Source organism: Mesoplodon mirus (assembly GCF_964341445.2).
Source record: "Mesoplodon mirus genome assembly, chromosome: 19".
Classification (NCBI taxonomy): Eukaryota; Metazoa; Chordata; class Mammalia; order Artiodactyla; family Ziphiidae; genus Mesoplodon; species Mesoplodon mirus.
Window position 1 is genome coordinate 10,317,353 of NC_138995.1, and position 24,472 is coordinate 10,341,824.

The 24,472-nt window shown below is 45.1% G+C and overlaps 1 protein-coding gene across 1 annotated transcript in view; it reads right to left on the bottom strand.

Annotated features, from left to right (window-relative positions):
• The window catches only part of VAT1L (vesicle amine transport 1 like), a 151,388-nt gene that overhangs the window by 66,566 nt on the left and 60,350 nt on the right, over positions 1-24,472 (bottom strand). The window contains exons 4-7 of the mRNA XM_082607570.1: positions 18,714-18,856; positions 10,862-10,965; positions 8,652-8,707; positions 4,966-5,160 (exon numbers count right to left, since the gene is read on the bottom strand). Of these exons, the coding sequence (XP_082463696.1) occupies positions 4,966-5,160; positions 8,652-8,707; positions 10,862-10,965; positions 18,714-18,856 (498 nt within the window). The remainder of the gene's footprint in view (positions 1-4,965; positions 5,161-8,651; positions 8,708-10,861; positions 10,966-18,713; positions 18,857-24,472) is intronic.

Sequence of the window (24,472 nt, forward strand, 5' to 3'; positions counted from 1 at the left end):
TTATCCAGTCAGCCTCTTGCTCTGTGTCAGACAAGGGTCCCTATCAAGCTCAGCACCACATTATTTTTCCTTAATTTATTCTTTTAGGCAGACCCATCTCTGTATAGGTTTTCTGATGTCATAGAATGAAAGACACGTTATAATTAAGCCACAACTATTAACATGAAAGGAAAAATGTGGGGGGGCACATAACGAGGGATTGGAGCACTTAAATAAGTGACTGCATTTGGTCAATGAACTTCACTACAGCCAAGGCAAAGAGCAATATACAAAGAAGGGGAAAATTAACGTAATTTACTAAAGGTAATCATGCCAGATTGCTGGGGAGACAAATTTACCTTCAAACAGGATGAAATCATCTCATAGACCAGCTCTAGGAGAATTTCTGCAGTGATGGGGACATTCTTCCATCTCTCCATGGTCCAGTATGGCAGCCACTAGCCACATGCAGCTACTGACCACTTGAAATGTGGCTGGTATACCCAAGGAACTGAATTTTTGATTTGACTTAATCTTAATTAAATTTGAATAGCCACATGTGGCTAATGGTACCATAATTGGAGAGTGTAATCACAGACTTTTATGTAAATTATGTTGTAAAATATCTTTATAGAGTATTTCAAAATTGCCAAGATCTCTCTGCAACCCTGTATCCGTTTGCTAGGGCTGCCATAACGAAATACCACAGGCTGGAAGGCTTAAATAACAGAAATTTATTTTCTCACAATCCTGTAGGCTAGACGTCCAAGATCAAGGTGTCAGTGAGGTTGGTTTCATTCTGGGGCTCTCTCCTGGGCTTGCAGATGGCCCTCTTTTCACTGTGTCCTCACATGGTCTTTATGCAAACATCCCTGGTGCCTCTTTTTGTCCTAATCTCTCTTCTTATAAGGACACCAATCAGATTGGATAAGCGTTGCCCAAAGGCCTCATTTTAACTTAATTATTTCTTTAAAGGCCCTATCTCTAAATATAGTCAGATTCTGTGGTATTGGGGGTTAGGGCTTCAACATATGAGTTTGAGGGGGGACACAATTCAGCTCATAACAGAGCCCTCTGTGCACTATTAAACAGCAGACAGGTAAAGGCACTTTTGATCAGAGGTCACAACTGGATAGTTCAGGTGTGTATCTTTCTAGCGACATACTTGGGACTAGGATGGGCTTCTGGGAATTGGGAAATCAAAGGGTGTCATATTCCTTAGGCCACAGTCTCTAATAGCAATCCCCTCACCCAGAATGTCAACTCACACTCCTCTGCCTGGCAGTGAAGGCCCCCAAGGTTTGACTCCATTGACTGAACCAGCCTTCTTTCCTCTCTTCCTTTGTTCCTGTTCCTCTGCTTTTTTTCCAGACCTCTCTACCCCATGTACCTCATACTCACTCCTGCGTCTCTGATTGTGTTCACACTGTCCCTCCTGATAATACCTTGTTTTTTAACTCCAACATCATCCTAAGAATTTATATCCTGCTAATCTCAGCCAAGACCCACCTCATTCTCAAAACCATCTCTGAACATTCAGTCTTCCTTAACATCATTCTCTCTTGTTTTCAAATCCAGTCACACTTGAAACAAACACCCCATGATTGAAAACGAAGTTCTTCTCTAATTGTTTCTAGGTCTTAGTGTTGTCTCTGAAACAAAATCATAAACGCAAGGGTCAGGGAACAAGTGACCTATCCCTTCTGTAGACTTGACATCCTAACATAGTACAAGCACATAGCAGGTGCTCAATAATGTGTCTGCTGCTTGGTTGACAGATGTCAGTAATTTTTGTCCCCTTCCCACCTTTGAGCTCTTTTTCCAGCTTTATGTACAGCTGCACATTTAGTATCTGGAGCAAACCTGAGGCTGCAGCGTATCACTCACTCTGTGTATTACATTTACAATAAAGTCAAAGATAGATGGCTAAAAAGAAACTCTAATCACCTCTGATATTATTAAATCTTCTAGTCTGAGTTCTCAGAGAGCCTAAGAAAAATTTCTTTTAATCCCTATGGTCTTTCTATTCCATAGATGAAGTTATAGAGCTGGCCTGAGAAGCAATTTTGTGAAATCATTTACCAGAGGGGAGAGGGAAAAATCATTACAGTCCTCCTTTGGAGGTTTGCAAGTAATAAGCATGCTCTATTCTCTTCAAGCCCAGAGGAGCTGCGTGGGCTTGATAAATAGCTAAGCTTGGCCCACCGGCAGCTCTAAAAAGATGTCTGTAAACATTACAGAACAGAACCATCAGAAAGTTGGTGGGTGTTACTGATGAGTGGCCGTGGGTGCTTTTGTTGGCCAACAGGGCAGCAGCCTTCTTCCTCTCCTCTGTGAATGACTAGTGACCTATAATTCCTTTGTTTTCCTGGTGACTGTCTTAACCAATATGGCTTCTTTTAAAGCAGTGGTTTTCAACCAGGGAAGATTCTGCCTCTGTCCCCATCCCACCTGGGGGACATTTGACAATGTCTGGAAACATTTTATGTTGTCACAGCTGGCAGTGGGAGGTGCTGCAGGCATCTCCTGGGTAGAGACCAGAGATGCTGCTAAACATCTATCTTCCCTTGTCCCTTTGCTTTTGAGGGTCTCTCTGCCTTGCATACTCTTCTTCCAGTTTTTTCCTCTTTCATGTCCCAGTTCAGACAACACCTAGCCTTCCTTATCGAAAGCCACTCTACAGCATGCACTCTCAGTGGGAGCAAGACCACCCCCAAAGGGGTAAAAATGGATTCTTGGAGGATTTTTTAAAATCTTACTCTTTTAATGTATGTAAAGCACAAATACACATACAGGACATAAACAGATAGATGATAGGTAGATAGGTAGATGGCTGGTGTATCTATGGTACTAAAATTTCATAGAGGTGGTCGATTAAGAAAAAAAAAAGTCTGAAAAAGCTCCTTAGGGGGCAATAATGAAAAAAAGTTTGAAAAATATTGCTCTGTGGAAACTGTCTCCCCCCTCCACTTACTCGCCAACATATACCCTAATTTACCTCCTTCCAGAACTTACTGCAATTGGAGAATACCCTACTTATTTTTAGTTCACTTGAGTATTTTCTGCCCCTCCCCACCCCTCTGAAAGCGAGCTCCTTGAAACCCAGGGATCTTGGCCATCTGTTTGCCACTGTACCCCCAACACCTGCACATTGTTGGGCATGTATTAGATATTCAATCCATATTTGGTGATTCAATTGCATTGTAACCAAGGAGTGATTTCCAGTACTAAACCAAGGACCCCCTGGGCCAACCAGACCCCTCTTCGATTTCAACCCTCACTTAAATGCTCCCAGATTCGTTGGGTCCCTTTTGGGCAGTGAGCTTAAGTCCCCTTCTTTCCTCCATGGTCAAGTTAATCTCTTAGCCCTGGTCTCAAGTAGCTCAAATTTTCTCTCCTCCCTGACCTCTGAGACCCAGCCACTCTGCAGTCCAGCCCTTCTCTATTCCACTGACATACCATAGCGAATACCATATGGATGTTTGACCCATTGAATTAAAACAATTGATCCATTAAATTAAAACATTTTGACCCATTAAATTAAAACATTTTCAAGTATAACGATAGGTTAACCATCTTAGAAATTACACAACAGAAGGAATGTATGATTATCTGATTTGATTTAGTAACAAATTGAATTACAGTGAGCATATGCTGTCGAAAAAAGACTGGAAGGAAGCAAACCAAAATAGTAACAATGTTATCTATCTCTGGAATGTGGACTTGCAGTTTATTTTCTCCTTATGTTTTTGGCTAATTTAGGAATTTCCTATAATAAGCATGTATTTCTTTTATCATAAGAAACAAGGGGTTTTGGTGGTCGGGTTTTTAAAGTATCATTCATGATATTGCAGTATCGGAGAGGCATATATAGGCCTGATCCAGGACCAGGCCTCTCTGATTACATGGTGACTCCCACAAAGCTTTTTTTGGGGGGATTTCTGTGCTTAGGAAAGCCATTAGATTTTGGCCAACCTAGTCCATTAAGCAAATAACACCAGCTTTCTTGCCAGGATGACAGCTACTATCTGTTCCATGGAATTTTATATTTACTAAGTTTTTCAAAGGTGTCCGTGACTCCCCAAAGTACAAAAATGTACTTGTACTGTAAGACACTCACCCATGCAAAATGCAAACACCAGCCAAACGAACAAAAAACACACTCCCACATCTTTCTCAGGGGCTTCATGGCTCCCTGAAGCCAAGGTCATGACATCCTGACCTCGGAAGATTTCTTAGTGGAATGCCTCTTGAAACCTAGACCACATTTCTTCATTTTCTCCTCACGGGCAGCTACCGTGACTGGCTTCCCAAATGTCCAAAACTTCCCTTGTCCTGAAGAATTTTCTAGATGCTGCCTCTTCCTAGCACATCTCCCCTGAACCAATATGGGCAGTTCACACTTCAGTATCCTTAAAGGTGACACGAGGGGCTCTCAATTTTTTTGTGTGATCAAGGAATGCTTTCAAATACTAGAACTTTTGGCAGATCAGTTAATAGAAAGACGCAGTCAAACACTAGATCCAACAATTCATTCATAGTTACAGTGCCCAGGGTGACAGCCAACAACGTCTGGAAGGGGCTCCAAGCATCCGGGCTTGGCACACAATTCATTTCAGCTCTGAACCATTGTCTGCCCTGGCCTTGATCTCACATACCCACATGGTGAGGATATAACTGACGCTGCACAATGTACACGCTCTCTTGTAACCAAGGTGAATCGTACACACCCATCAAGATTTGGTGACCTACCCGGGAAGGGTTCATGGCATGAATGGCATGTTGACACACGTGGTTTGAGAACCACTGCGAAACTTAAAGTATTTCTTACATCCAAAGCACTCTATACTACAGGACAACGACTTTTAGGACCCTCATTTAAAGCAAACAAACCTGGAGAAAAATCACTTAATAAAAGATCGGATCTGGCTGCCCAAAGCTGACTAAAAAGACAGAGATTATTTGCTGGGGAAACATCATCCTTACCTCCTCCAGGGCCCACAGGGAGTCCACCACGGGCTTGACCTTTTTCTGGTTGTAGAGCCCAATGAGTTTGTCCACCACTCCTCGAATGAGGCCAGCACGGCCCTGTTTGAAGAGCAGGTTTAGAAGGGAAAACCCAGCGATGACTTTGTTCTCTTCGTATAGCTTGATGGGGTTCACCTTCTCAACCTGCCACCACTGGAAAGAGAGAAGGTGTGGGTTACAAGGAATCAATGCCAGGCCATGTTTGTAGCATTGCAGGGAGCCAATGGGGCTGCACTTGGGTGGATTCCAGCTGCCCAGGTGGTAGCTCTTGCTGGTGTATTTCTGTCAGCACCTCTTTGGCTGGGCACTGCTACAGATGCACAGTGATGGCTCCCAGAAGAGCTCAGGATGTAGGTGGGGCACAGCCCTTTACAAAAACAACTCCTAGACCACATGTGATCGGAATGTTAGGTCACACGGTTGGGACCATCAGACCTGGAGTTGAATCCTGGCTCGACAGTTCGCTCCCTGTTACCCTCTGTGCTTCATTTTTCTCAGCAACATACGCTGGCAGGATGCTGCCTCCGAGGTTTCCTGGGAGAAGTTAGCGTAAAGCGCTTGGCTTAGTGGATGGCGGCAGTGGTGATGGGGCTGGTGAAGGGAGCGGGGAGGGGTGGGGGGATGTGGTGGGAGTGATGCCTCTGCCTGCGCGAGCAGCTTTCCTTGGGGGAACAACAGCAAGGCTGGAGAGGTGGGTCAGAATGCATCAGATAAAGAAGAGGAAGGAAGCGTAATATAGGAAGAAGGAACAGCATAACGGAGCGATGAAGCCACAGTGTTGTAACTAAATCGATGGTTCTCAACTGGGGGTGGTTTTACCCCCCAGGGGCATTTGGTAAATGTTTGGGGATGTTTTTTGTTATAACTCAAGGGGGGGAATCAACTGGCATCTAGTGGGAAGAAGCCAGGGATGCTGCTAACTATCCTACAATACATAGGACAGGTCCTCGAAACAGAATTATCCAGCCCCCAGTGTCACTAGCGCTAAAGTCCTAAGTGGGATACCCACACCTGGCACATATGGCTCCCTTATTTCCTGTCTTTCGTCTCCCACTCCAGACATGAAAATAAGTAGATAATCCATTAACAAACTGCAGAAATGGTGATCCAACTGCTTTGTTCTGATTTAATTGTGTTTCTTCTGGTGCTGGTTAGAATTTAGACATTCAAAGGTCCAGCTTCTAGAGGGTGCTAAGAGATCAAAATGTTTAATAGTTTAATATAGAAGGCAAAGAGGAGTGTGGTGGACACTTAGGAACATTTATAATAGTTATGTTATCGGTGTGTTTCTTTTACATCCTGCCTCCTTCCAGGATTGAGGAAGCTCAAAAAAGTAAAATATCTTGTTTTTTTTAAGTGGGGAAATCAGATTGTCAGAAAATAAGTGTAAAAAAGGTTGTAAACAGGGACAAGGTTCATGCACAACATTTTTTACCAAAATACGCTCCCCAAGGGCCTGGGGGCCAGCTCTAGGAGAGATGTGTATTTGGCCGTGGGCTGCTTGCCACAAAAGCAAAGGTAGAGAAATGATTAGTAACTTGATTCACAGTGTATCTGCAGCGCTTCCACAAAGCATTTGTGAAATGAATGCTTGCCGAAGCTACAATTGCTGCCCAGTTGTGTTTGTGTTCTAGAGCTGAATGCCTGGTTTTGAATCCCAGTTCTGTCACTTGCTAGCTGTGCAACTTTAAGCAAATCACTTAACCTCTCTGTGTTCAGTTTCCCTACTGTACCTCATGGGGTCCTCATGGGGAATAAATGTGTTGATACATATGCTATTATCGTCATCGTTAGGATCTAAAAGCAAATGGCCTGTGAACACAAGCTCCCCATAAGAGTTTTAAGGGGGAACATCATTAAGATAGCTGAGTGAGAAATTCCTGTATGATTCCAAATATGCCTTTAATTTCTAAGCCTTTCTCCAATGTATAGAAGAAAATGCCTTTCTAGAACCTTCCAGAACAAAGTCATCATCCCACTCCTCAGCATGCCCTACCTTCAATTTGCTTCTAACTGAACAACTAACATTGAACCCGGCCTCTGAAAGGGAACAGTCTTCATTCTTGACCTCCAACTATAAAGCCTTCGGTAGTCGGCACCCTTGCTTTGTGCAGGAGAATCTCACCCTCCATCTTGGCTGTTTTCACGGGTGCCTTCACTGAACGTGGGCACACTGCAATTATTTCATTAACGCTGTGTGTTGTGATTGTGCATGTAGGGGAGAAAGGGAAAACACTTCTGACAATTGTATGTAATTTGGGACCAATTTGGTTCCCTACAGCAGGCCGTCAGCATCATGTTAATTGCAGCCACAGCAACAAAACAGCTGCGAGTGACACAAAGCCTGTCTTCAGGGAACACGCTCCAGACAGCATCCTTTATTAGACTCCATTCTTGCTCCCCTGTTTATCCCGAAGTTGTGATAACCTTGACCTGAACTTTAAAGCTCAAATGCAAACCGAGGCCCTTTAATTCTAGTCTCACAGTGCAGGGAGTACTTATCATTCCAGAATCAGGGAGTGTTTGGAGATGAAGCCTTTGGCAGCCAGCGTTGGCACTTTGGAGGCATATGAATATCCCACAGTGCCACAAAGAGTAAATTCTAAACCCCTTTCCCTGGCATTGTCTGACCACCCTGTTCACAATGCTCCCACCCCATTCTGCTGTCTTCTACTTCAGCACCCTGTTTTCATCGCTTTCAGAGGTTTTATGACGATTTACAATCATCTTATTAATACGTGTTACTTATTTCATCATCTCCTTCATTAGAACGCAAGAGTCCCGAGGGCCTCACATGCACCTGTCTCATTCGCTGTGGTGCCCTGGTGCCTGGCACAGCACCACAAGCGGTAGGTGCTCAGAGGATGCTTGCAAAGAGCGTGGATCCATCAGTGCCTCACTGGCTGCTGAGGAGGCTCAGAGGAGAGAGGACAAAGGCAAGCTCTGATGAGACACGGCGACCCCCTGTGGTGGGGACAGGCTTTGTAAACATGGAAGTTCAAGCCCAAATTAGTTCAATTCTCGTAAGTGTGGCTCCAGGTGGGAATGTAGACCTGAGGAGGTTCGTGGTGGGGTGAGCGCCCAGGGATGCAGCTTCTCGACTGCAGACGCAATATCCACTGTGTTCAGAGCATGAGTGCGTAAGCTAGTGGTTCACACGCTCGCCTGTGTCAAAAAATCACCCCAGGAGCTTGCGAAAAGTGTCGAGTCCTATTGTCTCTCCAAGCCAGTAGGATGGGGCTGCAGAGAAATCTCAAGTAGCCCTAGAGAACTGGTCAGAAAGTGGCCAAACTGAAAGGCTGGTCTCTCCATGGACCAAGTAAAGTGCACTAATGCTAACTTTATTCTTGACCAGTGATTAAAAATACCAACACTTAAACAATCTCTGTTGAAATCAAAATACAGTTTTCTGGAGTTTCTCGGGCACTCTCATTTCTCTGCTTCATTTGGATTTCATTGGCCCAAGTCACAGTCCTGTCCATGTGTGGTGAGCAGGTTGAGAATGCAGGCTTTCTTGCAAATGAATGATGCAGATGAAGGACAAGCAAGATTTAGGCTATTCGGTCCACGTCCTTAGATGGAAGAGCTTACAACATGCCAAGCCCCACACCACCAGCGTACTTTACACGTGCATGGATACTTACTGATTTTGCAAAGCTAAAGAAGCTCTTGGTCTCTCCAGTCACCATGTTGGATGAACCTGCAAATGGAAGATTCCCAAATCAAGCTAACGAAAATCAACATCTCTTGCTTCGCACGGAAGAATGGCAGTTGTCTGGCCCCGAACTGTCAAGAACTTGAAAAGAAATTTAGGTCAGCCTTGGAAAAATGAGGGAATTGGAGGGGGTGGGTGGTGTCGAGTTGACTCAATTTTAACTAAGTATCCCTGGATCAGAGAGGAAGTAACATTTCTCAAGGTGACTATTTCATTACTTTGGACAACAGGTCACGTGGCAAAAATGTGATTTAAGCCAACGTTCTAATAAAATGATGAGCTGCCGAAATGTCTTGTTGGTTCCATTCTCTGAGACCGAGAAATGAACTCCTTTGTGAGATTACTCTATGGCTTGAATTTGATTCCTCGGCAAGTGAGGGGCTGGGGGAGCTGACCTCGGCTGGGCATTTAAGTAGTGGAGAGAGGCGGGGCTGAACTAGAATTTAGACGGATGGAAAGATGGGATACAGAGGAGCACATGAGGGTGAACATAGGTTCACAAGCCAAGGAAATGGTGTGACCCATGTGTAAGCTCCAAAGGGGTCTGGGCAGAAGGGTGAAAACCACTGGAGACCCATGGTGTGGGAAACGGAGCCTTGCTGATGGGAACGAGCAATATTCAGAGTTAAGACAGGAAGTCGAGTTAGGAAAGATTCCCTGACATGCTCTTACAGAAAGGAAAAACCCCTTTCTGCGGTTCTGGGTTGGGTGAGGGTTAAAAGTGCCTTCGTGGTGCCTTTTCAGCGACTTTTCTGCCTCCCCCCCAACAGATTTGGGAGTAAGTTCCTCTCAGAGAACCATTAAATGAAAAAACAATGTAGGTCTTAAACTTAGTTCTTTGGCCTTGGTAAACTAGTAGCCAGTTAATCACTGCTTCTCCTTTTATGGGGTGACTTTTACGGGGTCCAAGCTTCACAGCACTAGGTTTTGATTACTTAGTAGTCAAGTAATTGATGTAATAAATTAGATACTCGTGATATGATCAAGTTGTGTACACCAAAACGACGTCATGGAACTGGGGCAAAAATAGAACCAGTAAATGAATAAGGATGGATAAAATGCTCATCTGTATTTGACTCACATGTTAGTCATAGCCAATATCCCTACACTGACATTTATAGCTTCTCTTATCAATAGTAATAATTTAAAAACTGTGCATCCACCGCTAAAGACTTTCAAATACATGGCCACTACTCATAATGCCAGGATACTCCAGCAATGAAAGTTTCGTCCTTCTCTTTCTGTCACAATGATCTGATGATGACAAAATGATGCTTGACTACTTATACCTCTCAGATATCTCTTTTATAAGCTTCTCAGCTAATAGTAGGGAAATGAGTATTTTTTTCTGAGTTATGCAGGACTAAGGCTCAATTTTCTACTCTACTTCCATGTGACAGAGTGCCAAAAATCTCAAGCATTGGAGAACTCCAAGATCATTTGGCTTTGGAATGTGACATCTGGCTTCAGATACGCTTTTTTCTTTGCAGAGACTAATGTTTAAATTGGTTTACCTGCCTATGACAAAGAGAAGAAGAAGAGGGGAGAGAGGAGTCTCTGGGGTCTCATTCTGCCGGAGAAAACCTGCTCCCAGATGTCTCTCATGAAGCCTCCCAAACCCAAGAGCATATAAGTGAATGTAGAGGCAGACATGGGCTCTATCCATCCAGGGCTTCTGTCTTGACTGGGACATACAGGACTGGTTTAGAGGAAGGAGATGCTGTGCCTTGCAACTTCATCTCCAATAGTGAAGATGCTCCCTTTTAAAACCAACACACCCTAGCCACTCTTCTCCATCCTCTTATGGGTGTTTTATTGCTTCATTTTTGGAACGTCCTTTGAAGCTATTAGTATTTTCCACCTGTGCCACCTTCTGTGGGTCGAGTCCCATCTCGTCACTACCTTGGCTCGGCCTTGCTTTATTTCTTTTAGAATGAGAAATGCTCATGGGATAATAGGGCAGTAGGCACTTTTATCATTGAGAACAGTAGCGATACTATAGAAAATATTAAAATACTAACACCTCCCCCATCTCATTACGCCAGCATATCAACACATCTCATTTTTCAGAGCCCTTGTAAGCACACATGCGGTGCTGCCTGTTGCCGACCATGTCCCCTGCTTCTGTTTAGCACTCACCATATAAAATGTAGGTTCCCAGTGGTTTGAGGAGGCTGAGACCTTTTCCAGTGTTGTCCCCACAGAGGCAATCCAAAACAATGTCCACTCCTTCAGCAGAGATTCTAAATGGTGAGAAGACAAAGTAAAATATTGTAACCTGTCAGGGACCAAACTGTCAGTCCCTTTTCCTTCCTGTGTCATACTGTTTACTGCCAGAATCAGGAACAGAGAGAGCTCTGGGAGTAGAAATAAATAGGGCAGAAGCCCAGGAGGTGGATGTATCCTCCTGAGTCCAACTCTGAGAATTTCACAAAGCTGCAGACAGCTAAGAACCTGGCTGGTGGTGCCAGCAGAGAACATCACAGTCAGTCTAGCCACCTTGCTCAACTTCTCTGAGCCTCAGCTGTCTCCTTTGTAAAGTGGAGCTAGCGGGACTTCCCCGGTGGTCCAGTAGGTAAGACTCTGCGCTCCCAGTGCAGGGGGCCCGGGTTCGATCCCTGGTCGGGGAACTAGATCCCACATGCCTGCCACAACTAAGAAGTCCTCATGCTGCAACTAAGAAGTCTGCATGTCGCAACTAAGGATCCCGCATGCTGCAATGAAGATCCAGCATGTGCTGCAACTAAGACCTGGAGCAACCAAAAAATAATAAAAATAAATAAATTAAATAAGTATTTTTTAAAAGTTAAAAAAATAAAATAAAGTGGAGCTAGCATGTTTCTTTGTGCTAAGAATGAAGTGAGGTGGCAGATGTGGTGCTTGGCCCATTGCCAGCCACATAATAGTTGCTCCGTAAGGCAATCAACAACTCATATTTGTGGAAATTGGGGTGTGTCCCAGGCTCTGTCCAAGGTGCTGAAGAGTGAAAACCAGCAAGCTCCCTGTCTTCATGGGGCTTCTGGTCTACCAAGGATTGGCTTTCTTCCCTCTCCACCTCCCTCCTCAGTGAAGCTATAAAGGCACATTCATTTAACTTGCAAACTTCTCTTCGTCCAATCTCCAGGTTCAACCTATAAACATACTCCTAGAGGAAAAGGGTTAAATAGAGAGGATTTTCCTACAGTGACGGAGGGCTCCAGAGGGAATCCACATTTGTACTCTATTAGGAAGAAGATCCCTTCTTCCATTCATTTATTTATACATTTATTAATTCACTCGCTCGTGCACTTAACAAATATCTACTGGGCGTCTTGGGTTAAAAGAGATTATGCAGGAGGGGCGGTGGAACCGGAAGGCTCTGGGGATTGTGGGAAATATATTCCTACCCACAGAGTTCCCAAGTCTGGCCGGGCCGTGCTCTGCTCAGACAAGAATGGCACTTCCTCAGACTTGTGCCTTTGCAGGGCTACCTTGTCTTAGCACATTGCTCACCTTTTCTACCCCCACCCTCATCCCCCAGCGAAGTTCAGGAACTGCCACTAACTGACGTCAACAGCTTTGTCTGGAGTGTCACCAACTGGAAATTACACGTGCATCTCCTGGGTTCATACACTAAGTTGAATGCTCCGTGCCCCTGACAGCTGAGTCTTTTTTTTTTTCTTAATGTGGAGCGCTTCACGAATTTGCATGTCATTCTTACGCACGGGCCATGCTCATCTTCTCTGTATCGTTCCAATTTTACTATATGTGCTGCTGAAGGGGGCACCTGAGTCTTGATATGAATGTGCCCTTCAGAAGCCCTCGGGTCTTAACCAAAATGCAGCCCATTACAAAGGCTCTTCCAAAGTGATCAGCTTAGCTTCCCACCCAGCAGAGTGCTTATCTCGTGGGGGTGTCCGTTCGAGTCCCATCTGTAAATTCATGACCAGGGAGTCAGGCCAGTGGATCTCAAAGCTGCATGTGTGTCAGCATCTCCTGGCGGGCTCATTAAGGTACAATTGCAGTTTGCCCTCCCTCTCCCTCTGCTCTTAGCTCTGATGTACTTGGTGTGGTGTGGGGCCCAAGGATCTGCATTTCTAGAAAGTTACCAGATGCTGATGCTGCCGATTCCAGCTCCACAATGTGGAAACGCCTCGTCTAAACTAGTTACTCAGAGGTTGAGGCAGCCTTTTTTTTTTTTTTAAGTAGTAATTAATTTGTTCCTTAAATATTTAGCACTGGCACCACACTAGGCCTAGGGGGTATCATGGTGAGCCCACACAGATTTGATTTCTCGCCTTTTAGAGTTTACACTAGGCAGACATCAATCAATAGTTAAAGAAATAAAAATGAAATTGAAAGTGAATGGGGTCTAGTGTCACAAAGGTACTATGAAGCTGTTCAGATTGAGGGTTTGCCCAATCAGGGCTGCCAGAGGAGATGTCCCTGGGGAAGTGACAAGTGGCAGCTGGAGGAGGTAGGTAGGGAAAGAGTGGTGGGAACAGTGTTCCAGGCAGAGGGAACAGCATGTGCAAAAGCCCCATTCAGGAGGAGCCTGGTGGGCAGGAAGACTGGAGTAAAGAAGAAGCGAGGGAGCTTGCTGCATGCTGAGGCTGCAGAGGCAGGCGGGAGGTCTGAGTACACACTCTGGGGGGGGCTCTGGGCTGGGCCGCAGACCCGCTGATCAGCTCCTCACCTCGCATCATAGGCCGGGTAGCTATGCACCTGTTTTACTCACGTTGAGCAGATCCATTTTTGCCAAGTTTGCTCCCTTGCGTGGAAGTAAGATCCTGCTCTGCTTTTCCTAGACAGCCCGCTTGGGCCATCAAGTCCTCCCCGTGAACTTCGTTTCCCTGACATCTCTCCCCTTGCCTGAAGGATGCCGCGCGTGCGTAGGAGCAGCCTATCAAATGTGCGGCTGTGCACGCCTTCCAGGGAACCCCCGATGGACCTGCCCGTCTCTTCTCCTCACTCCGTGCCTGATGCTCCTCATATCCGTAGTCTGCTTGTGGGTCCACGTTCTCTCCTCTGCCGATCACATCTCCTTGCGCTAGCTGCCCCGCCTCGGCTTGTTGCTCTCTCCTGCGGACTATGGTTCTGCAGAAATGCAGGGCAGGCCCACAGCAATGGGTGACCATAAGCTCTGCCCACTTCCCCATCCTCACCTCCCACGAACCACTCCAGTCTGACCTTCTAGCTATTCCTAAAGTCCCACATTCAGGAGCATCTACTGTGTGCCAGGCACAGCGCTAAGCCTTTCTAAGTCTCATGACACCTCATGCCAACCCTGAGACTCAGGGCCTTTGTTATACCCATTTGATGGATGAGGAAACTGAGGCTCAGTGGGGTCAGGTGACTGTGGGAAATGGGCGGACCCTGGTTTGATCCATCACATCCAGAAACTAAGTGAGGGCCCCAGAGATGGAGTAGGGTTTTATAGGGTGGGCTGTGGCCAGCCCAGGGGTGACCACCACTGCCACTTCTAGCTCCCAGCGAGGGCTGAGCAAAGCTGGGGGTTGCTCCACTGGGCTTCACACTGGAAGGAGACACTGCAGGTCCCCTGCATATCCAGGCCACCTGCTCCTCCCACATCTCTCTTGGCATTTCTATAGCTGAATCAGGCAAGACAGGGTTTGGCCATGCACAGGGGTCAAATAAGCCACAAATTCACTCCCCGTTGCTGTCATTGCATCCTTTAGAAGGTCAGTGGTGAACTGGGGGCAAAGAGAGGGGGAGGAGATGGATTCTGTGGAAGAGAAGCTGGGTAGAGGCAGGTGTCACTCCCAGGGCCCTGAGGGTGAGGACACTTTGCTGTAGAAGTCAAACCTTTAAGCAGACATTGCTCCTTTCGAGGCCAGCAACGTCCCTTCAGGTGAGAGTTGCAAAACTGAAAAGCTCTCCATCCCCTGTTCAGTCCTTATAAGCCCTTATAAGCCCAATCAGTGGATCAGACTGAACTGGATAGTGGGTCTAGTTAAATTGCTCCAGGCCCCGCAAGTAAGCTTGGGTCAGGTCCTCCCTTGGTCATCCTTACACTGAAAAGCACCTTAGCAGCATCTTTTAATGGAATAATCATGAATATCACAAGCAGAGCAGGTAGCCCATCAGAGGCACAGAGGCCATCCTCATTTCTTAGCTCTCCCCTGCTCCCCAATTTCTGGGAGTGTCTGCCTTGCCTGCATTTGTGTAGTCGTAATTCCATAAAAGCAGAGAGGGTAAGAGCAGAGGGTTAAAGGCAACAGTGCCTATTCTGCTTTCTCCCTCTGTCATAAATCTCGGCAGACTTAAACAGCAAACAGAAATAGCCCCAGCTCAGAGATCCTCTGGGCCAAATTCAGCATCAAGGTATTTTGGGATTGCTGATCTGAGACTTTCCCATCTGTCCTTCCTCCGTCCCCAACCCCTTGCTCCTTTATTGAGAATACCGCCTCTTTGCTTCCCATCCACTCGGATCAGTGGAGAATTCCTCTTGAGCGGTGGTAGTTGCAATAGAGCCGTTCCTGGGTAAGCAGCCCTTCAACTTTGTCGAGAAATTAATTCCCCTTTACCGTAACTTTCATCTCCAGTTGGGTCCTTGGCTCTCCATGCAATTCTTCTCGTTCAGACTTCCCTTTTCTCTGAGAACTCATCTGTGCCTTAGCTTTAACCATCACCTCCAAGCTCATGACAGAGGGATGAGGCGATGTCAGAGTGTCCAGCACTGTGCCTGGCGCACAGTAGGCTGCTTAGTAAAAGTTTACTATTGACGGTTCCCACATGCACGTAGTACCACTTCTAGGAATCCTTTCTTGATCGCTTTCTCTCTGTTCTCTCCTGGTGGCTAGACTCTTAATTAATTTCCACTAGGTCTCAGTTTCTTTATATAAGATAAGGAATTTTCATCTTTCAGGATGCACCTACAATGGTCTCACTGAAGTGCTCAGCAGAGTGGGAGGAGACAGACAAAGCCTGGTGCCCCCTCGCCTTGCCTGGGACACGCTCCCTACCTCTCCGTACCGACTAAAATAGTTCCCACTCTTCAAGCACCCCCTTGGGGCTGTCCACCTTGGCGTGCTCGCTGGTCTTTCTTCCCTCTTTATTTTTAAAGCCCTTACAGTCAGATGCACACAATTCAAGGCTTCTAACTCTTCCACTTGGTTTCAGGCATCCTCTTCTCTCTCCTCCCGAACAGAGAAGGGGGAAGTGACATAAAGGTTATGTCAGTATTATAAATATTTTTTCCCCTGTTCCCTTTATAATGCCTGGCTCTAGGCTGCAAACATATTCAAAAGAAGCTTACTGAGTGACTGGTTGATAAAAGAATTTTCATCCCAAGAAATTTTATGTTACTATTTTTTCTAGTTGATTACACACAACAGTGTGTTGTGTTACTGTGTTACACAGTGCGTTACACAGTGTAACAAGCAATATCCATGATCAGAAAAGGAAGAAAAATCACTCAGCATTCCACTCCTAGTGCATCTCAGTGGGTGGATTTTTTTCCCCCTTTCATTTTATGCCCTCATGCGCCAAGAATTTATACAAAGCTGTGATCACAGTGTAGCTGGAATTTGGCATTCTGCTTTTTTTCACTCAATATGCTACCACAGGTATTTTTTTCATTTTCTGACAGAGTCTTCATAATTATCATTTTTTAAGGGGCTGCATAATACTCAAGTGTGTGGGTGTAGTGTAATCTACCAAACCGTTTCCGTTCTGTTGATAGTGGGGGCTGGTTCTGAATTTTCGCTTTTACAGACAATGCCGTAATTCACCCTGTCGTCATATCCTGAGCGCCTACAATGAAGCAGAAGCAGTGCTTGGGTCTGCAGCCAGCAGCGTGGACCTGTGGCTTTTATTTTCTTTCGGATTATATCCTGAGGGTAGGATTCGTGGGACAGAGAGTACAAACATATTTGCACCTTCCCAGTCATTTTTAGACTAATCCCAGAATCTCTACTTAAAAATGTAAGGACGGAACTGTTGGAGGTCACGTGTGCAGGAAGGTGATGGGAAGGTGGGTCTCAGATGCTGTTACCTTCTGCTCTTCCGACATCAGAAGAAGTCACTGATTCTGGGGCTAAAGGCAGCAGGTCAAGGACACTGAGGGGATGAGGGGATGGTGTAGCTCCCTGGGACATGGGGACAGCAGAGGCTCCCTGCTTATGGCCTGTCACTTCTTCAGAAGCGCCGCCACCTCCTGATCCTCTCCCACTACCTCACACATCCTCTGACCACAGCCTCCAGCAGCACTAGTCTCCTTTCACATTCTTGAACTGACCAAGTCTTTCCTGACCCCGGGCCTTAGCACGTGCCATTCTCCTTGGTCAGAAACGCTCTTCCTTTGGCCAAATTCTCAGCCCTCAGTTCTCAGCCCAAATCTCACTTGTTGATGGATGACATGTCTGATTTCCCCATTTGCCTATGTTTATTTCACTAGCACCTTGCATTTCTCCACCAAAGCACATATCAAAAGTATGAATCAATGAATTTTTACAATATCTCTTGTCCCTGCTTCCCAACGAGACTCCAGGCTCCATGAAGACAGTGATTCTCAAGGTGGTTTCTGCTGGATCTCCTGCCCTAGCAGAGTACCTGCTAGGTACTCAGTATTTATTAAGCAGGTCAGTGCAGGAACAGAGGAAAGGATGCCTGAAGAAATATCTCTTAAGAGGGTGAAAGGAAAGGTGGCTGAAGGGAAAGTGGTAGTTCATTTTCCAGACCACAGCTTGAAAGATGCACGTTAAAGGAAGGAAGTTTATAAAAGTAGGCAAAGATATATTCTGGAAGTCTTTACAACCTACTATACATAAAATAGATAAGCAACAAGGATTTACTGTATAGCACAGGGAACTCTATTCAATATCTTGTAATAACTTATAATGGAAAATAATCTGAAATATATATATATATATGTATGTATAACTGAATAACTTTACTATATACCTGAAACTAACACACTATTGTTAATCAACTATACTTAACTTAAAAAAAAAATGCCTGCAATCTCCGGACATCTGAGAAATGGGTGGTAAATTTCCAATATCTAGCTTTAAAGTTTTCTTTTCACATCACATGGGAAATACTGGGGTAACCTTAAATGACACGCAAATCTTGACGCTCACATTTTTTTTTTTTAATTTGAGAATTCAGACTGTCAGAAGACTCTCCTTTCCGAAAAACTTCCCAAGTTTCACCTAATCCGGTCTAAATCTATCACTTCAAACAACCAGATCTCCCATCCTCCAACCCTTCAATTTTTCATCTTAATCAGTGCTTTGGAGGAAATTGTTTCTTTGTTATGATGCTATGCTAGCCAGACAACTTAATTCCTTTGTACCTTCCCATTTTGTGCCGGAGAATGAAAATACAGAACCAGTGGCTCTGGGACGTCGCTGAAACCCCCCAGGAGCTGTGAGTGGAGCAGAACCTGGGAATCAGCAGGGGCGAGACACACAAATCACCTGAAAGCATGGCGGCAGCTGGGTGTTCCATCTGATTTCCTGTGTTGACATGCACAGGGCCATCAGGATCATAGGTGGAATATGGATCATGTTATAAAGCAACGTCTCCCCCGGGGAGACCACAACAGCCAGCAGACGGATGTCCCCTCCCATTCGTTCTCTGTGACACACCAGTGACTCTTCCAAACCCAAATCTGATCATGTCACCGCCTTGGTCCTTTGTCGGCTCTCAGTCACACCCTGGTTGGAGTCCACATTCCCTGGGGCTGTTACATGAATGAGTGAACAGTAAACTTCTCTGGGTTAAGGTAGTGTTACAGCAGCTCTCACAGTTTAGCTTTGCAACTTACTTCACTGCTCAGTTCCTCGGGTTTATCGTCTCCAAAATGGGGATAATAATAAGGTTGTTGAGAGGATTAGATGAGTGAATACGTGTGAAATAGCACAGAACTAGTAATATATATGTTTACAATTGTGAGTATTATTAGCCCTCCTCTAAATGAATGCTCCTGTCCTTTAAGAGAGAAGTGCAGGGACCATCCTGGTGCTCTTCGTAGCAAATATCTTACCTTTTCACTTCCTGCACGTAGTCTGCATTTCTGTCAAAGAGATGAGTCACGGAGCCTTTGATGGCTTCATGCTTGAAAGTAGAAGCTGTTCCAAAGACAGTCACATTGGGGACAGTGGAGCACAGCTGAGCCACGGCTTGGCCCTGGGAGTGAAATACAACAGACGAGTCACACAAGAGAGCTACCATCCAACAGCTGGTCTCACTGGGTGTAGAGCAGGATTTCTCAGCCCTGCCGCTGTTGACCTTTTTGGGCTGGATTAGCCTTTGTTGTGGTGGGGTTGGGGGGGTTGAACTGTGCATTGTGAGATGTTTAGCAGCATCCCTGGCCTCTACCTACCAGGTACCAGCAGCAAGCCCCCAGTTGTGACAGCCAACAATGTCTCCAGACATTTCAAAATGTCCCCTGGGGACGAAATTTCCCTTGGTTGAGAACCACTGGTGCAGAGGAAGGTGAGCTAGCAAAACCCCAGTACCAAGACATAACGGCTGTTATTTAACCATATTGACCCTCAGGCTCTCCATTTATAAATTAGGACTAATACTACCTACTCCCTAGGATCTTGGAGGATGTCTTAGTTTGGATTTCCCAGAAGCAGATTCTGAGGCAAGGGTTTGAGAGTGAGTCCTTTATCTGGAATAGGATCGCAGGAAATACCAGGGTAGAAGGCAGCCAATAAAGGGTGTGTTTATCAAGTCAGCATCCACTACACTAACTGGAACTCAGTCCCTCTGAGGAGCTCCATGAGCAAGTGTAGAATACGCCTCGGAGATATCCAAACCAAGTAGTGAGGAAGCTGGAGTATTTATCCACCAAATTTCTGTCTGATACCAGTTGAGGGTTGCTTCTGCAGCAGTGACTCTTAGGCACGTCTGACTTGTCCTCAGAGGCCAAATGTGCTTCCACAGCCAGTCAGGAGCCCTAAGTAAGCAGCCTTCAGCACGTTGAGTGCAGAAAAGGTATGGTGTGGCTGACAGCATCTGCTGCAGGGGGTGTTAAATGAGGCAACAAGTAACACAGGTCCAGCACCTGGCACAAAACACGACACTTAATAGGTAATCAATCATCTGTACCCCTTATTGGCTTATTACACCCAGGGCTGAGATGTCCAGGCATATAAAGAAAATGCCAGTGCATGAGGCTTAAATCTCGAGTGGTCCAAGAGAAATCACAGATGTAGTTAGGAATGGTTAATCTTCCCATATCCTTTTTCAATATCGTTAGAAGCTTAAGTCATTGGACAAAATACTGTGATCATGTGCATTCAGAAACCTTCCAGTAAAACCCAATTTGCTGCTAATTAAGATGCATCCTAAAACCAAGTACTGTCTCTTTCCAGTGTTCCATCTACCATCTTAAGAAGGCAGAAATTATTAAGGAGGGAAATTATTCTACCACAGGCGTCTGTGATATGAATTACAGCCTCTCACTTTATTTACATGTCTTCATGTTGGTGGACTCAATCAGGTTGGAAGGTCAATTTGTGGAGATGTGATTTTTTCCCAACATTTGCTATTAGAGGCAACATTGAGAGAATCAGAGAATGTCAGAGTTGGAAGATCATCCAATTACCCCCTCCTTATTGTTTTATAGACCAGGGAGAGGGGACTCTGAAAGGTTAAGGTAACCCAATTCTTCAGAGGCAGACCTGAGATTCAAAGCAAGGTCTTCTGACTTCCAGCTACTGCCATTTTCCATTAGGCCATGCATGCTGTCTCCTTATTTTGGCATTTAAAGCTAAGCAGACTTTTAAGTTGCTGCCTAAAATAGACACATTACTGACACGCTCACTTGGAGGTCAGTATTTCAGAACACGGGTGTGAACCTGAGACTCCAGACAGGCTGTAGTTCTCTGTTCTGAGAAGAGCTTTGGTATTTGGTTGAATTTTTTATCCCCTGATTTTAAAGAACAAAAAAGGGACTCTCCTTCCTAGTGAGTGTCAATATCAGCAACCACCATGACGATCCTCAAAAGTTCGACAGGGCTTGAGCTAACCTTGTCAGTTCTGGCATGGGAGCTTAGAACTGGTTCTCATAGCCATGTGGCCCCTCCTCTGTCCTTCAGCAAGCCTGACATTTATCCACTCAACTCCTTTTCAGATTCCTACTGTGTGCTACCTCATCACATTGTGCTGTCGATGCTGGGGCAGCAGAGGTGCCTGATACACCTTAATCTCTATCTCTAGTCCCACCGAGTCCCAGACTTGTGTATTGAAGTACCATTTTGGCGTCTGTCTTCACCTGGCTCTCCAGAAACCACACATCAAATTCAGCTCATCCAAAACACAACTCGTGGCTATCTCCAGATGAGTTACTCCTCATATTAGCTTGCTAGGGCTGCCAGAACAAAGTACCGCAAACCGGGCAGCTTAAAAAACAGAACTTTGTTGTTTCACAGTTCTGGAGGCTGGAGGTCTGAAATCAAGGTATCAGCAGGGTTGGCTCCTTCTAATGGCTGTGAGGGAGGGATCGGATCCAGGCATCCCTCCCTGGCTTGTAGGTGGTGGTGGTCTCCCTAGGTCTCTTTGCATTGGTCTTTCCTCTATGCCAGTCTGTGTCCACATTTCCCATTCTTATAAGGACACCAGTTATATTGGATTAGCACTCCCCCTCATGACCTCATTTAACTTGACCTCTGTGAAGACCCTACCTCCAAATAAGGGCCTATTTTGAGGTGCTGGGGTTTAGGATTTCAACTTATGAATTGGCTGAGGGTGGGGGGACACAATTCAACCCATAACACTCCTCTCACTGCATTTGCTGCCTCGGTGGATGGAACTGCACCACTCACTCATTGCTAAAGCCAGGAATCTGGGGGTCATCCTGGACCCCTCTTCCTCCCTCACCCCACATCCAATTAGCACCTTTGTTGTTTCCACTCAGCATCTCTTGGGAGTGTCACTTCCTCTCCTGGATTATGACAACACCTTTCTAACCGGCCTGGCTGTTTCCACGTGCACTTCAGAGTGATGTTTCTCAAACACAACACTGAGCATTTCTTTATGTGTTTCAAAGCTTCCCAGTGCCTGTCATGGCCTTCAGAGTGAAATGCACACCCTTTACTTGACCACACAAGGCCAGAACTCTGGGATCTGACCCAGTCTACCTCACTAACATGATTGCCCTCCACTTTTCCAATATCTGCTCCCTAACACACAGACGTGAGCCATCACTGACATTGGTCATGACCCTCATCCCATAGCGTTCTCAGAATGAGCCTTCAACCTTATTTTACTGAGGAAGGAGCTGAGGTTTACAGAGGTTAGGGACCTGGGCCAAGGTCATTAGGGTACGATGTGGTAGACCTTGATGTGCTGTACTCACCAGCTGAGTGACCTTAAGTAAAGTATCAGCTCCTCTGATCACTTGTCTTAATATGCATTATACACAATACTATGTAAACACGAAGATTGTTGTGGGATTATATGACATTATGCATCCACAGGCTTGGAATAGTGAATGTTTAATAAATACTTGCTATCATTACTACTGGGACGCCTATTACTATTTTTCTTCACATTATTATGGTTATATCAGCAGTGGAAGCATATCCACTACCTACTCTCCAGAACATCTCATGCTATTTTGCATCAGTGCTGGTTTTCCCACACACCTTCCCCTTCCTGTCATGGCCTGGCCTTCCAGTGTCTTCTGCAGATCACAGCCACTCCTCCTGAGGCATATTGTCTTCTAGAAATCTTTCCTAGCATCCCAGGCAGAGTCTCTTGCCTCTTCTTGTGCCACCATTGACCTTCCTCCAGGACAGTGGCCACCACGGCCTGCTGGGGCTGCTCCCTGACCCATCTGTGAGCTCCATGGGGTCAGGGACGGTGCCGCATGTGGCTCCAGACCCCAGTGCCCAGGGCAGAGCCTGGCACAGAGCAGGTGTTTGGTAAAACTTGTTGAAATAGATGCATGAGAAATGAGAGGGGTTTGATGTAATGGGGAAGCCCCTCGTCATTTTGCAGATTTCTACGTTCTTTAGCTTTGCAGAGTGGGAATAAAGCATAGGTTTAATGAGCATATCTAGTCTCTGGTCCAAGCAGAATTTTACCATTTCCATTTTAAAGAGAAAGATACATGTGGTAGTAAAATGAAATAATATAAGTAACTGGGTTACTTACATATTTAAATTATTATGTAATATATTTGAACATTATATGTGATATATAATACATAAATGTATTATATATTATAATTATAGTTGGCCCTCCGTATCCATGGATTCTGCATCTGTGGAGTCAACCAACCATGGTTCGAAAATAGGAAAAAAAAAATTCCAGAAAGTTCCCTAAAGCAAAACTTTAATTTGCCACATGCTGGCAACTATTTATGTAGAATTTACATTGTATTAGGTATTATAAGTAATCTTGAGATGATTTAAAGTATACGAGAGGATGTGCATAGGTTGTCTGCAAATACTACACCAAGGACTTGAGCATCCCTGGATTTGGGTATCTGTGGGGGGAAGGGGGTGGTCTTGGGTAGCACCACCCTGTGGGTACCGAGGGACAACTGTATATATAATTAGAACAATTATGTATATATAATTAGAGTAACGTATGATATGCATTATATGTATATATGTACAAGTAGTATTATATATGCATATATAATAAGTAATACCTAGCATATAATATTCCATTCATACTATATAATTAGTATAATAATAAATTAATATGATTATTATTTGTGCATGTGTAATATACATGCACATATTATTAGCATAATATACAGTAGTATATGTAATATTATATCATAATTTGTATTATTATATAAATAATGATGGGTAGTAAACACAAGTTCAGCGCATATCTATTTACAGCATCCCTACCCCCTCTTTTAGCTCTTAAATAATTCACACAGGCAATGAGAGGCCCTTGCAAGATCCTCAATGATTTTCTAAAGTAAATAATGCTCAGCATTCTGTATTTAAGCAGAAAAGTGCTGTCCCTCGCATTTATAGAAAATCTGTGCCCTCCGTTCTCCAAGCCCCAAGATGAGGGTAAGATCAGCATCTAATTTATCCTCATTTCTCCCACGTGCCTAGCAAGTAGCATGGACTCAGTAAATACTTGTGGAAGATGGAGCGAATTTTCAATAAAAAGGATTCTGCAATTTACCTGCAGACGCAGAAGATAAAATGAACAAGACAACCCAGTCTCCCGGCAACAGCAGTAAATGGAGATTTGCATGTACTTGCTTTTAATTGACTTTCCCTTCCCTCTGTAGGATGTAAGCACTCGGCAGCAAGCCTCTCCCTCCCCTCCCTGCGTCTAACAGTGCAGCAGTAACAGCATCTGTGGCCCCTGCCTCTCACCTTGTGCCAGGCACCGGGCGAAGGTGCTTCCTTACACCCTGGAACCACTTTCGGAATACAGTTTGTTTGTTTCCCTTTATACCTGAAAATGGGGGTTCAGAGAGGGAAAGGAACCTGTCCAAGGTTATGTACCTCGTAAGCGATAAACCTGGGGTCAGGGTTACCCAGCTGTCCCTGACTCCACGGCCACTCTGCTATTAGTCTTCTTGTCCATCCCACTAAGCACTCAAGTTGCTGACATGGAAATCTTAGAGAACACCATGGGTCCTTGACGTCAGTATGGAAGGCTTCACTGATCCACTCCAGATAGCTTTGTCTCAGGTTTAGATGGCTGAACAAATTTCAACCAGCTCAGTCCTAACTCCAGGGCTGTTGGGGTCCCCTCAAGCAGAGCACAGACAGTAGGGAATCCAGGGCCAATAGTTAGAAGAGAGTTGTT